Source organism: Mycteria americana, chromosome 1 (genome assembly GCF_035582795.1).
Source record: "Mycteria americana isolate JAX WOST 10 ecotype Jacksonville Zoo and Gardens chromosome 1, USCA_MyAme_1.0, whole genome shotgun sequence".
Taxonomy (NCBI): domain Eukaryota; kingdom Metazoa; phylum Chordata; class Aves; order Ciconiiformes; family Ciconiidae; genus Mycteria; species Mycteria americana.
The window spans coordinates 155093866-155108369 of NC_134365.1; the positions used below are offsets into that span (position 1 = coordinate 155093866).

The 14504-nt window shown below is 39.9% G+C and overlaps 1 protein-coding gene across 3 annotated transcripts in view; it reads right to left on the bottom strand.

Annotated features, from left to right (window-relative positions):
• Positions 1 to 595: 595 nt before the first annotated feature.
• TFDP1 (transcription factor Dp-1) overlaps positions 596 to 14504 on the bottom strand; it is a 56522-nt gene continuing 42613 nt past the window's right edge. For all 3 annotated transcript variants that reach the window (XM_075525347.1, XM_075525359.1, XM_075525337.1), the window contains exons 8-12: positions 12764 to 12832; positions 11254 to 11405; positions 10305 to 10471; positions 9614 to 9695; positions 596 to 1929 (exon numbers count right to left, since the gene is read on the bottom strand). In XM_075525347.1, coding sequence (XP_075381462.1) covers positions 1782 to 1929; positions 9614 to 9695; positions 10305 to 10471; positions 11254 to 11405; positions 12764 to 12832 — 618 coding nt within the window. In that variant the 3' untranslated portion in view covers positions 596 to 1781. The remainder of the gene's footprint in view (positions 1930 to 9613; positions 9696 to 10304; positions 10472 to 11253; positions 11406 to 12763; positions 12833 to 14504) is intronic.

Below are 14504 nucleotides of genomic sequence, written 5' to 3' on the forward strand. Positions count from 1 at the left end.
CTTCACATTTACCACAGGGTTTAAGCGCATCCAGGAGCCATTACCACAGACAGAGCAGTCATTAGACTGTAAGCTTGTCTTTGCAGCGACCGCCTGGAGTTTGTGGAAGCAACAAATCCTGACTCTGACAGCAGCCTGCAGAGTGACTGAGCCAGTTCAGTAACCTGTGCTTTCAGGTGAGAGCAGAGGATGTGATCTAACAAAAAGGTGGAAGTATACAAAACAGTAGACGAAGACCTGTTTTGAGGACACGGGAATGTATGACTGAAAGCCGGGATTGAGGAATATGGGATGAAAAGTTAGGACAGTAAGCATGGGATTTTAAACAGAAAAGCTGGATTGGAGTACTAAGATTGGTCTGACGCTCTGAGGAGCAACAGGAGATGTGAAAGAAGAGTACACAGGGTAAGAGACTGCTTTTTGTGTCATGAATTACCAAGAACTATAAGGACAAATTACTAAATCAAAGCAAAAAATCTGGGCCCTCTGTAGTGCAGATGCAGTACCCTGAGACAGTTAATTCTAGGTCTTGTGATGAGAGGAAGTGAAATGTTCTAAAATAACCCTAAAATTAGAAAAACCACAGAGCTTGTTAAAAATGCCCATGCGCGTTTTATTAATAAAAACTAACAGTGCCAGGGTTAAACAAGTAAAACAATTATAGTCTCTTTATATTCCATAAAATATTACAGAAAAGTTTATTTGTGTTTCAATAAAAAGACTACTGTCTTAGAATAGGCAGCTGACAGTATTTGTGCAGTTAATTGTTTGTGAATAAATTTAAAAAGACTACCACCTGCCCTGAAATTCCTCTTATAAAAATGAACTATTAAAAATGATTGACAAATTTTGAGTTAAAAAACTTAAAACATTCTCTATATTTAATTTCAACTTTATAATAGATTACAGGAAGATGCTTATGAAACAAATACAAACATTTGTTTCAGTACATGTCTTTATATGATAGACTTATAAGTATGTAAACAACTATATAATAAAAAGTTTCCAAAGTCTGCCTGTAAGAAATCAGGCAAATTTTACCATAAGCAATAAATCATTCCAAACCTTCAAGACATTTTATATAGCTGCACCAACTGGCAGTAAACATTTGCCAAAAACTTTGTAATTCATATGTCCCAACATACAGTGAAAAGTATATAAACTTGATGGAATCATAATGTTAGATATAATTTAAGGGAAAATAAGTTCACAACAACATTTCTGGAATTTAACATGTAAAAAAGTAGGACGTATCTTTCTTGTTTGGTTCTTTGGACACTGCGTGATTAACAAAAAAACACTACTACATTAGCTCACTATCCCTCAGAAAGTGGCATAATCAAAATACACTCCAAATAAATTGCCATTCAGTGTATTCATTCCACAGAAGGATAGCATTTTATTTCTCAATGATGTGTCTACATTTTCTTCAGCAAACTTCGCAAGAACATTTGGGGCAAAATCCATTTTCCTTCAAGTGAAAAAAAAAAAACCAAACAAAAAAAACCAACCAACAAACCAAAAACCCCTAAAACAAGAGTAAATAAAGGCTCTGCATTAACACACTGGTATCAAAAACACACATCCACACCACATTTAAAAATATCCTACATAAAACAATCCTTGCTTGCTTATCAGAGGTGCAATTTCTAAACTCAGAACTGCTTACCAATATTCTCCTTGAGGAATGGGGCAAAGTAATTTGAAACACTTCTCCCTAGATCGATTTATTCCTGAAGCTTGCTGAATTTTAACAAAAAATAGTCTACAAGCAGAGGGCATCAGTCATCGTCATCGTTTTCATTAAAATCATCGTCATCATCATCGTCATCCCCAACATAAGAAACTGGTGTTTCAACTCTGGAGCCACTGTACTGAGATCCATTGGAACTTGTAGCCAACATCCCATCTCCACCATTGGAAAAGTCACTGAAAAAAAGAAAAAGAGGCCAGTTGGCATTGCTTAATGATTTTTCTCAGCTTACTGTGCTCTTAAACATAATCATGCATCTATTCCATTCCTTTAATCTGCCACTGCTACTTTATAGATTGTCTTTAATATATAAGTTGTTTCTCAAAAGCTGAAAACCATTGAAGGAATTTTGAAATGGTTCTTACTATGTTTCTTCCTTCAGGTTTAATATAAAGATTAAATCCTTTCACAGGCCCCTTGGAAGTATGCTTTCCAGGTTTCTTCTAAAGTACATTTAGTGTTAAGGCTACACAGCTACTTAAGCCCTTTAATATTTTTATGTAGAACTGGACACTTGCATCACAAGTGAATCATGTCTTTCAGAAGCACTAATCTTGATTCAAAGACATTGAAAATTGAGGAATTAATAGCTTCTCCTCAATTCTTCTTATTACATGGCAAACTATCATTGCTCCAGGTGCTGTATTTTTAACTTGAAAATGTTTTCTTCTCATTATGGTTGTCTAGGTTTTTTTTTTTTAAAAAAAACCCAAACAAACAAAAGAAAAAACCAAAAACCTCCTCAGCATCTCTTATTTTTCCCTCTGTGAGAGCATCCCTACACTGACAATTCACCTCCTGGATCAGTAAGTAGAGAGTATCCACTTTCTTATTTGAATGCGTTCTTTTCCCACCAAAATACACACACATATTGTAGATACAGCCTGAAATGTTTTGTTCCTAGAAAAATTAACTGTGTGCAAAAGTATATTATTTTAATAGAGCCAGAACACTCCTGCCTCCTCCATTACTTGCTATTTTGCCATTTTTTTAATTGTTTACTTTATCAATAGTTTGATAAACTATTAAGCTTGGTCACAAATTCTTGACGAAACGTTTTTCTAAAAATCACAGGAATGGTATCTCCAACTTGAAAGACATTCATCATTACAAATTGCTTTCAGATGCATGTTTTCTAGTAATTTTTTAATCCAGCTAATGCACATGATCAATCATACACACTGTTGTTGCATGGAGTTAATTCAATGGTCTGTTACCATAAAATCATACAATGGTTTGGGTTGGAAGAGACCTTCGAAGATCATCTAGTTCCAAACCCCCTGCCATGGGCAGAGACACCTTCCACTTGACCAGGTTGCATACAGCCCCAATCCAACCTAGCCTTAAACACTTCCAAGGATGGGGCATCCACAACTCTGGGCAACCTGGTCCAGTGCCTCACCACCCTCAGAGTGAAGAATTTCTTCCTTAGATCTAATCTAAATCTACCCCTTTGCAGTTTAAAGCCATTACCCCTTGTCCTATCGCTACATGCCCTTGTAAAGTCCCTCTCCAGCTTTCTTGTAGGCCCCCTTCAGGTACTAGAAGGCTGCAATAAGGTCTCCCCGCAGCCTTCTCTTCTGCAGGCTGAACAACCCCAACTCTCTCAGCCTGTCCTCATAGGAGAGGTGCTCTGACCATCTTCATGGCCCTCCTCTGGACTCGCTCCAACAGGTCCATGTCCTTCTTATGTTGGGGGCCCCAGAGCTGGACACAGTACTCCAGGTGGGGTCTCACGAGAGCGAGTAGAGGGGCAGAATCACCTCCCTCGACCTGCTGGTCATGCTTCTTTCGATGCAGCCCAGGATACGGTTGGCTTTCTGGGCTGCAAGCGCACATTGCTGAGTCATGTTGAGCTCCTCATCAACCAACGCCATCCTTCTCCTCAGGGCTGCTCTCAATCCATTCTCTGCCCAGCCTGTATTTGTGCTTGGGATTGCCCCAACCCATGTGCAGGACCTTGCACTTGGCCTTGTTGAACTTCATGAGGTTCACACAGGCCCACCTCTCAAGCCTGTCAAGGTCCCTCTGGATGACATCCCTTCCCTCCAGTGTGTTGACCGCATCACACAGCTTGGTGTCATCAGCAAACTTGCTGAGGGTGCACTCAATCCCACTGTCCATGTCACCGACAAAGATGTTAAACAGCGCCGGTCCCAATACCAACCCCTGAGGAACGCCACTCGTCACTGGTCTCCATTTGCGCATTGAGCCTTTGACCGCAACTCTTTGAGTGTGACTATCCAGCCAATTCCTTATCCACCCAGTGGTCCATCCATCAAATCCATGCCTCTCCAACTTAGAGACAAGGATGTCATGCGGGACAGCATCAAATGCTTTGCACAAGTCCAGGTAGATGATGTCAGTTGCTCTTCCTTTATCCACCAACACTGTAACCCCATCGTAGAAGGCCACCAAATTTGTCAGGCACGATTTGCCCTTAGTGAAGCCATGTTGGCTGTCACCAATCACCTCCTTATTTTTCATGTGCCCTAGCATAGTTTCCAGGAGCATCTGCTCCATGATCTTGCTGGGCACAGAGATGATATTGACTAGCCTGTAGTTCCCCAGATCTTCCTTTTTTTCCCTTTTTAAAAATGGGGGTTATGTTTCCCCTTTTCCAGTCACCGGGAACTTCACCAGACTGCCACAACATCTCAAATATGACGGACAGTGGCTTAGCACCTTCGTCCCCCAGTTCCCTCAGGACTCGCAGATGCACCTCATCTGGTCCCATGGACTTGTGCACCGTCAGGTTCCTTAGATGGTATCGAACCTGATCTTCTCCTACAATGGGAAGTTCTTCATACTCTGAGTCCCTGCCTTTGCCTTCTGCGACTTGGGCAGTGTGGCTTGAGCACTTGCCAGTGAAGACTGAGGCAAAAAAGCCGTCAAGTACCTCAGCCTTCACCATATCCCATGTAACCAGGTCTCCCATTTCCCTCCAGAGAGGGACCATGTTTTCCCTAGTCTTCCTTTTATCACCGATGTACCCATAGAAGCTTTTTTCTTGTTACCCTTGACGTCCCTGGCCAGATTTAATTCTATCAGGGCTTTAGCTTTCCTAACCTGATCCCTGCGTACTCAGACAATTTCTCTGTATTCCTCCCAGGCTACCTGTCCTTGCTTCCACCCTCTGTAGGCTTCGTGTTTGAGTTTGTCCAGGAGCTCCTTTGTTCATCCATGCAGGCCTCCTGGCATTTTTCCCCAACTTCCTCTTTGTTGGGATGCATCGCTTCTGAGCTTGGAGGATGTGATTCTTGAATACTAACCAGCTTTCTTGGGCCCCTCTTCCCTCCAGGGCTTTATCCCATGGTACTCCACCAAGCAGATCCCTGAAGAGGCCAAAGTCTGCTCTCCTGAAGTCCAGGGCAGCGAGCTTGCTGTGCTCCCTCCTTGGTGCCCTAAGGATCATGAACTCCACCATTTCATGGTCACTGCAGCCAAGGCTGCCCTTGAGCCACACATTCCCCACCGGCCCCTCCTTGTTGGTGAGAACAAGGTCCAGCACAGCACCTTCTCCTTGTTGGCTCCTCTATCACGTGGAGAAGGAAGTTATCATCAATGCATTCCAGGAACCTCCTGCATTGCTTATGCCCTGCCTCCAATGGATTTCGGGGTGGCTGAAGTCCCCCATGAGGAGCAGGATGTGTGAACATGACACTGCTCCTATCTGCCTACAGAGGGCCTCATCTGCTCCGTCTTCCTAGTCGGGTGGCCTGTAGCAGGCCCCCACTACAATGTCACCTGTCCCTGCCCTCCCTTTAATCCTGACCCATAAGTTCTCGGTCAGCTCCTCATCCATCCCCAGGTGGAGGGGGATGGGGATCAGCACACAGAATGACATTGCAGGGGCACACCCTAGAAGCTCACAAGGAAAACATATCCCTTAAGACACTTTCAAGAATTTCTGTTCTGCACACTTATTCAAAAGGAAGATACTAAGATATCTGTCTAGCTGTAGTCAGATGACTTATAACAGGTTCTCCATAATTATCTGCAGAAGCCGTCTCAAAAACAAAGAAAAAAAATGGAGATTATTCTTGTGTTCCTGTGAACTTTGAAAGTACAAACCCAAAAACCTGTCTCCCCTCTTTTTGATAAAAATGGAACTGGATTGCATAAACTGAGTATCCTAGTAAGACAAAGAAATTGGAATGAAGGCATTGGTAGCAGCATCTTCAGTCTTCTGCAGACTTTCTTTAGAGAGTTTGCTAAATAAATTTACAGCCTTTATTTGCCTTGGCAGCAATTTTTAGTACCAGAAAAGCCACACATCTTGTAGTTTCCTACTGCCATTAATATTTATGTATGTACTATAATTAAACATAATTTGTCACTCCCTTTTTCCAACCTCCTAAGAAACAGAAGTGGTAGGAGTTCTTGTGCTTCTTACCAAGATAACGAACCACAGTCAACCTCTGGTTTTCTATTGGCCTCTGGCTAGTACTGGCCTATTCAAATTTCAAAGTCTTAAAAATACATGGGCTCTTTTTCACTAACACCATGCTCATTATCACAGAAGGAACCTTAGTGAAAACAGGAGATTTTATGTACCGTGTAAGTTATGCTTCTCTGAAGATATTTTGGCAGTATTCTCACTCAACCTTCAGTTCCCTAGCACAAAACAGGCAGAATTCCCCACACATTTTTGGGCAGCAGGAATGGGCTGGAGCATAAACCACACTCCCTACCATTGCTAGTCCCACACATCCCTGAGCTTAACTGTTTCTCTTGCAAGTTATTTCCTTACTTTTTTTGCTTTGCATTCAAGTAAGCCTATCATCTACAAAAAAAAATTTTTTTTTAAAAAGAAATGCTTTAAATGTAACAGCATTAGCCTTTTAAAGTAAGCTAGATACTGTATCTTTAGAAGGACCTCCTTCCAACTCTGACAGAAGGCAGATGGGTGAGAAAAAGCTGCCAGAAGACTGTCTTCAGAGAACAAAAATAAAGCTGTATTTCCTTGTCTAAAGAAATCCCATCAATACAGGATTTTTGCCTTTAAACACAAACGGCTTAAGAAATGTCCTAAAAATTAGGACTTCCTTAAGAATTTCAATGGTATAGCAATTTCCCAAATAATTTACAAGGCAGAGCCTGCCAGTGATTCTGACATAGAAGAGTCACTGGTGCGGAAAGAGCCAAAGTAATCTAGAACTTGCCCTCTCCTCTCCAGCATCACCTCAGCGTCCACTAAAATCATGGAACAGATCCTCCAGGAAGTTATGTTGAAGCGTATGGAAGGCAGAGAGGTGATTAGGGACAGCCAACATGGCTTCACCAAGGGCAAATTGTACCTGACTAATCTAGTGGCCTTCTATGATGCAGTAAACACATCAATGAACAAAAGAGCAGCTACAGAAGTAATCTACCTCGGCTTCTGGAAGACCTTTGATACAGTTCCCCACAACATTCTTACCTCTAAATTGCAGAGATATGAGTTTGACAGATGGACTACTTGATGGGTAAGAAATTGGCTGGATGGCCATTACCAAAGAGTTACAGTCAACAGCTCAATGTCCAAATGGAAACCAGTAACGAGTGGTGTCCCTCAAGGGTCCATACCAGGACCAGTATTATTTAGTATCTTCATTAATGACGAACAGTGGGATTGAGTGCACCCTCAGCAAGCTTGCTGATGACACCAATCTGAGTGGTGCGGATATGCTTGAGGGAAGGGATGTCATCCAGAGGGACCTTGACAGACTTGAGAGGTGGGCCTGTGTGAACCTCATGAAGTTCAACAAGGCCAAGTGCAAGGTCCTGCACATGGGTTGGGGCAATCCCAAGCACAGATACAGGCTGGGCAGAGAATGGATTGAGAGCAGCCCTGTGGAGAAGGACTTGGGAATACTGGTGGATGAAAAAGCGGACATGAGCCAGCAATGTGCGCTTGCAGCCCAGAAAGCCAACTGTATCCTGGGCTGCATCGAAAGAAGCGTGGCCAGCAGGTCGAGGGAGGTGATTCTGCCCCTTTACTCCACTCTGGTGAGACCCCACCTGGAGTACTGCGTCCAGCTCTGGGGTCCCCAGTACAAGACAGATGTTGACTTGGTAGAGCAGGTCCAGAAGGGGGCCATGAAAATGGTCAGAGGGCTGGAACACCTCTCCTACGAAGAAAGGCTGAGAAGAGTTGGCATTGTTCAGCCTGGAGAAGAGAAGGCTCTGGGGACATCTTATTGCATCCTTTCAGTACTTAATGGAGCTTATAAGAAATACGAAGAAAGATGTTTTACCAGGGTCTGCAGCAACAGAAGAGGGGCAACAGTTTTAAACAGAAAGAGGGTAGGTTTACATTGGATATAAGGAAGAAATTTTTTACAATGAGGGTGGTGAGAGAGTGGAACAGGTTGCCTAGAGAAGCTGTGGATGCCCCAACCCTGAAAGTGTTCAAGGCCAGGTTGGACGGAGCTTTGAGCAACCTGATCTAGTGAAAGACGTCCCTGCCCATGGCAGGGGGGGTGGACTAGATGATCTTTGAAGATCCTTTCCAACCCAAACCATTCTGCAATTCTAAAATTGCCCACATTGGATTAGTTGCGTTACTCATACAACAGAAATTTAACTAACTTTTCAGATAAGGCTAAGTTTCTGGACAAAACAGAAACAACTGCTAAAAAATGAACACTTGTAGATAATTTGTTCAGCAAATCAGCTTGCTCAATTCGAATACTTGTTAACAATGTTAAACATCTCAATGATATTTGACTCATTTTACAACTTAGTAGAGCTCACAGAAGGACATCTTTTTGATTAATGCAACAGCAAGAAACTAGCGAGTAGAGACTACATAAGGAAAAGTGTCTTATATAGCAAGAGAAAAATAATAGTGAAGTTCAGAAATTACATATGTCCACACAAAGTTAAATATAAGTTATGGTTTATCACTCTACCAGCTTCTGATGCTGTTTAAAACCAAAAGACCAAAACCTTTTTTTAAGTTAGACACTAATGATCAAAGGAGAATCTTGCCCATATTAAAGCTTTAGGAAAGTACCTTGTTTTCTTGTCACAAATGCAAAACTAAACAAAAATAATACATTCAAGATTAACATCACTCTAATCAATTTCTTTTCCACTATACAGGAAAAGATTTCTTTAATGACACTGGTAAGAATCACACTACTCAAGTAAAAGCGATGTCTGAGAATAAACTTAAACACATATCCACACCACATCTAATCAAAACGGAACTTTCGTGAAGTATTTAATCTCCAATTAAGTTTCTTTGATGAACACAGATTTTAAAATGTTGTGGTTTAGCCCCAGTTGGCAATTAAGTACCACACAGCCGCTCGCTCACCCTCCCCCTTGGTGGGATGGGGGAGAAAATCGGAAGAGCAAAAGTAAGAAAATTTGTGGGTTGAGATAAGAACAGTTTAATAATTGGAACAAAATAATAATAGTAATAAATTGCAATGAGAAGGAAAACAACAAGAGAATGAGAGAGGAACAAAACCCAAGGGGAAAAAAAAACCCAGTGATACAACTGCTCACCACCCACCGACCGATGCCCAGCCAGTCCCCGAGCAGCGATCGCTGCCCCCTGGCCAACTCCCCCCAGTTTATATACTGAGCATGACGCCATATGGTATGGAATAGCCCTTTGGCCAGTTGGGGTCAGATGTCCCAGCTGTGTCCCCTCCCAGCTTCTTGTGCACCTGGCAGAGCATGGGAAGCTGAAAAGTCCTTGACTAGTGTAAACACCACTTAGCAACAGCCAAAACATCAGCCTGTTATCAATATTATTCTCATACTAAAATCCAAAACACAGCACTATACCAGCTACTAGGAAGAAAATTAACTCTATCCCAGCTGAAACCAGGACATAAAAACTAATTGATAATTTCATCTCACCTGGCTGAAAATCTTGTGCCATTTGATGCAGAACCTGATGAAGATGTGACATATACACTGCTGATTGATCCCTGAGCCATTTCTGTAAAACGAACAACACGTATTTCAAGAATACTTCAAAACACACTCATCTAATTCAGTGGAAATGCTTAATCCTTTTAAAGTCCAGAAAAGGAGTCTTGCAACCAAAACAACAAAACATACTGATGTACTATATCCAAAATAGCACAATTAAAACCCAAGAAGCTAGTACAACAGCAAAATTTCAAAATATATTAAAAAAACATTTTATTTTGAAGTGAGCAAGTCAGATGTCTTCAGTATTCTTATATAATGAAAATGATAAAACAATATAAAATGAAGCCGTGACCATGTTTGCACTTACTACCTTTTGCCTTTGCAGGTGAATCAACTATAAATACTGCCGTCTTAAAAGAATCACACGCTGCAAAGATCTGCTTGTGTGGTATAATGCAAAACGTGGTTCTGTGAAGAGCAACAGCCCATTCTCTATGAATCTCTATCTTATTTGTTCCCTAAGGTACACTAAAAAGCATATATATTTGAGAACCTGTTAGAAATCTTCACCACAAACCAGTGGAAATTAACTGATCTTACATATTTTCATGTTTTTTTCCTTGAGTCCCTTATTAAGGAGGAAAATAAAACAACTCTTCTTGGAGTAACTAACCTGTCACATATGGTTCCAGAGCTTTAGGAACCAAACTCCTTGCAACTTTTAGGTCCTCTGCTGAACAGCTTCCAGATTCTAGTCCACAAGCCATTCCCATTCGTTTTAGTACTTCTATATCATCATGAATTTCAAAAGTATTGTCAAAATTAAACAGATATTCAAACCTGGAGAGGAAAAAATGTCTCAATTAGCTTCAATTACTTTAATTACCTTTCCAGTTTCTGGAATTGCAGCATTTCAAAAGCTTAACACACAGTGTTAGTGTCACATCATATTAAGCAATAAAATTTTTCAAGATTTATGTATTTGATAGCAAGCGACTAAAACTGTAATTATACACACTATATAAATCATTAACAGGTTTAACAGAAACAGAGTTTTAATTAAATATTTTGTATGTTTGATAATTTTTTCTTTAATCCCATTCCTCTGCCTACTGTGTAATTTTTTTTCATGTTTTTAAGCGTTTCTAGTAAGCTAATAGTGCAAATGAAACCACTGCTACATTCAGCTTTTATTTAGCAGATGAAAAACCTAGCTTTTTGAACCAAAAGTAGAGAACAGCAGTTCTGAAAGCAAAATCCATTTTCAATTCTGCTGGCTGCATTTCATCATCTTAAAGCCAAAGGAAAACACTACTTGGTAAAGTATTATATCAAACTTCAGCAGAGCTGCCTTACTCTGCTTCTAACATCTCTAGATAGTAAGTCTTAAATAAGTTATTAAATGTGAACGCAATTATTCTATTTATTAAAAAGCTCTATACAACTCTGTTTCTATTCAACATGACTAAGTTTTACCTGTCTGAAATGCATGTTCTCAAGCTACAAAAGGCACAAGTAAATTTATTTGTATTTCATTTTTAACAAATCTAGATGAACACTTTAGCATGGACATAAACCTCATAGCTGTACCAAAAGCCAGATAGAAAACTTTGGTAACTCACTTGTCATTTGAAATACTGCAGTCAATCACTGTCTTCTTGCTGGTGTTCACAATGATAAATGGCAAATGGATGACAGAATTGGAAGGTGGCGGTCGATTTGCCTGTTGTTCTGCTTGACGGTTTCGCTGAACAAGGTTCTTGAAGGCAATTTGCTAGAAAAAGCAATAGTGATATGAAAGTATGAATTAAACCTTTAAGATGCTGTTAACAAAAAAATCCCTCGGATAAAGAATACCAGCAATGGTTGCAGCAAGTAAATGCAGAAAAGGATAGAGAGCATTCACCATATTCCTGCATGTTAAGGTGCAAGAAGAGACACGAATGATAGCATTGAAGAATACACCACAGTAAAACTTAACTAGGGAAAAAAAAAAAAAAATCACATTTTAATAACTACAACAGGACAGTTCCTTGGACAGATCCTTGAGAGAATGAACAACAATGACTGGAAAAAGGAATTTTCATATAGCATCCTACTTCCACTGTTTACTATTCCCTGCTAGCTACTGCACTCCACAAGAACAGTCGAATGATTAATACTGTATTTTTGCTGAAATTATATGCTAAAGAACAGTTAATATTTGGGATTTGAATGTCTGATGTTAGGTTTCTGAATTACTCAGCTAAGATTAGTGACTTTACTCTCACATCTTACCAAAACTGCTTTTCAGAATGCAATGTTCATATTTTAAAGATTAGCAATTGTAAGAACTAAAAGCTCAAGTTAACTATTGAAACTCAAGTTATAAATCTTTCAGTAAGCCACCAAACTAAGGAAAAGTATTTTTCTGGTCATGGAATCAAATGAAATAAACAGGAATTAAAAACAAAATCCAAAGCCAACACAGAGGCTGATAAAAATCAGACAGCAGTTAAGACTGCTGTCCCACAGGTGCCTGTACTTTCTTTCTGCATGCCCTCCCCAAGATTCTCATTCCTACTGCGTAGGTAATGCAACTAGTAAGGGATACATTCCGTGAACCAGCAGCACAGTGACTTAGGGGATAGACTACTGCTTCCCCCCAGTGTACTAGGGGCAATCTGGGAAGGAGTTCAGCAACTGTTTCCCAGTGGTTAAGCCACTTAGACAGCAGGGGCAGCAATGTCCCAGAAAAGCAAGGCACAGAGCATTATGAGAGATGACCTCTACAGTCACATCATTTTATCTATGGACTCTAACACGGAAAAACATTCTAAATACAAGAACTGCATTGGAAAATTCAGAGGGTACAGTATGAATTACAGCTTCTGTCAGCATAAATCCTGTTTAAACATACTTGAAACTGCAAAAGAATTCATCATAACTCATGGAAGGTTGCTGGCCTCCCAAATAGCAATGGCCAACAGCATGGTTCCAGCTAAACTACAGTGCTAAATTAAAACTGCATATGCCTTATCCTGAAATCCACCTCTAGTCTTCTTAGAAGCTTCCCATCCCTCTCTGGGATAAAACAACAGGAATACAGATATAAGTTACCTTGCCCTATAGACAAGAGTACCTTGACTGTACCTGTAGAATGAGTTCTTGTAGTTGAGACTGTTTTTGCTTTATTCTTTCAAGTCTTCTCTGTTTCTCCACCTTAAGACAGAAAAAAGATTGGTTAGTTTGTTGGTTTTAAGCAGCGTTTTATATCAACATTTTCTCCCCTTATAATAATTTCAATAGCAGAGAACTGGAGGTAGGACATATGATGTCAATCATTAAGATTCTGCAGATATCTAACTATCTTCTGCACATATCTTCTGCAGAGATCTAACTATCAAGACTCACATCAGTACTACTGATGAAAACTGTAACAAAGAGCAGAATTACACCACCAGGGAATAAAGCACAATATATCAGGGAGAGGATAAAAACATCTTTGCAAACAGAAGTTATGCCTCAAAGAATTATCCAAATTCTCTCAAGGAAGCAAAGAGCATGTAGACCAGAAGGATCCACTTGATGTAGTCTACTGATATTGGAGGTATTGGAGAAGATCCATCAAAGATGCTTAAAGAAATGAAGCTGCGATGGAGCCCAAGGTTAAGTCCTCACAGTATTAAATACATACTAAATAATAACATAAAAGATAGCAGACAAAATGGTAGGAAATAAACAGCTTTCTCAGTGGAGGAAGCTCACCAGCAGATTCCCACAAGGACTTAATTTAAAGACTGTTATTCGCATTATAGAGGATCAGAATAAGGGGATGAACAGCAAGGTGATTGAATCTGCTGACAATGCTGGGTTACCTGGCATACTAAAAAGAGAGCTCGTCATAAAGCACCCTCGAAGTGTCTTGTAGCACTGAGTGATTATATCATCAAAATTACTTTTGGTAAACGTAATGTGGTATGTATGAGAAAACAATCTCATCATGCATATTTTAGAAATAAAGTGACATTCAGTAGAGATTATAAATCACAGTATCTACAAAAACCATCAGCTCAGTACACCACAGCAGCCAAAAATTTGAATTATTAGGCAAGGAACAGAGAACAAAACAGAAATTATCACTACATCAGTGTATGAACCAGAATGTTTACATCTTTAATTCTGTAGGTCTGGTGTTCCTATTTCAAAGACCATACAAAAGAGCAATCAGGATAATCAATAGTACAGAATAGATTCCATACAAGGGAATAATGAATAAATTAGGACTCTACAGAAAGGAGAATGAAGTAATAGGAGAGAACATGGGAGATACCTATAACACCATGAATAGGATGGAGAAAGTTAATAAGGAATGACCAGGTCACCATCACTTGCAATCAAAAAAACCCCCAACCAACCAAAACAAAACAAAAAAACCCAAAACCAAACCAAACAACAGAGAATATCAACCAAATACAGTATGTTCAAAACCAAACAAAAGGTACTTCCTAACAAGCTTCTAATGCTCCTGAAACTCACTGCCACAAATGACTCAATATTAAAAGCAAACTTTGTACAAAGTAAAAAATTTGTGGAAGAAAAATTAATTGAGGGCTATTAAATATAAGGATACTGTATCTGCCTCAGGTTATGCCTGAACCTCAAGTTACAGGAGAAAACATCACTAAATACTTTCTCTAATCTTATATTCCTTCCTAGGTAACTGCTACTGTCAGGCAAGATACTGGACAGACAGACCACTGGCCTGAACATCAGCTTTTGTTCTTAGGTCCTTAAAATATGCAACTAACAAGAAAATGACTGGAGTTAAAAATTTATGTGAATGCAGTTTTCTGTTTGTTTTTGGTGAAAAAAAAACCAAACAGAACTGTAC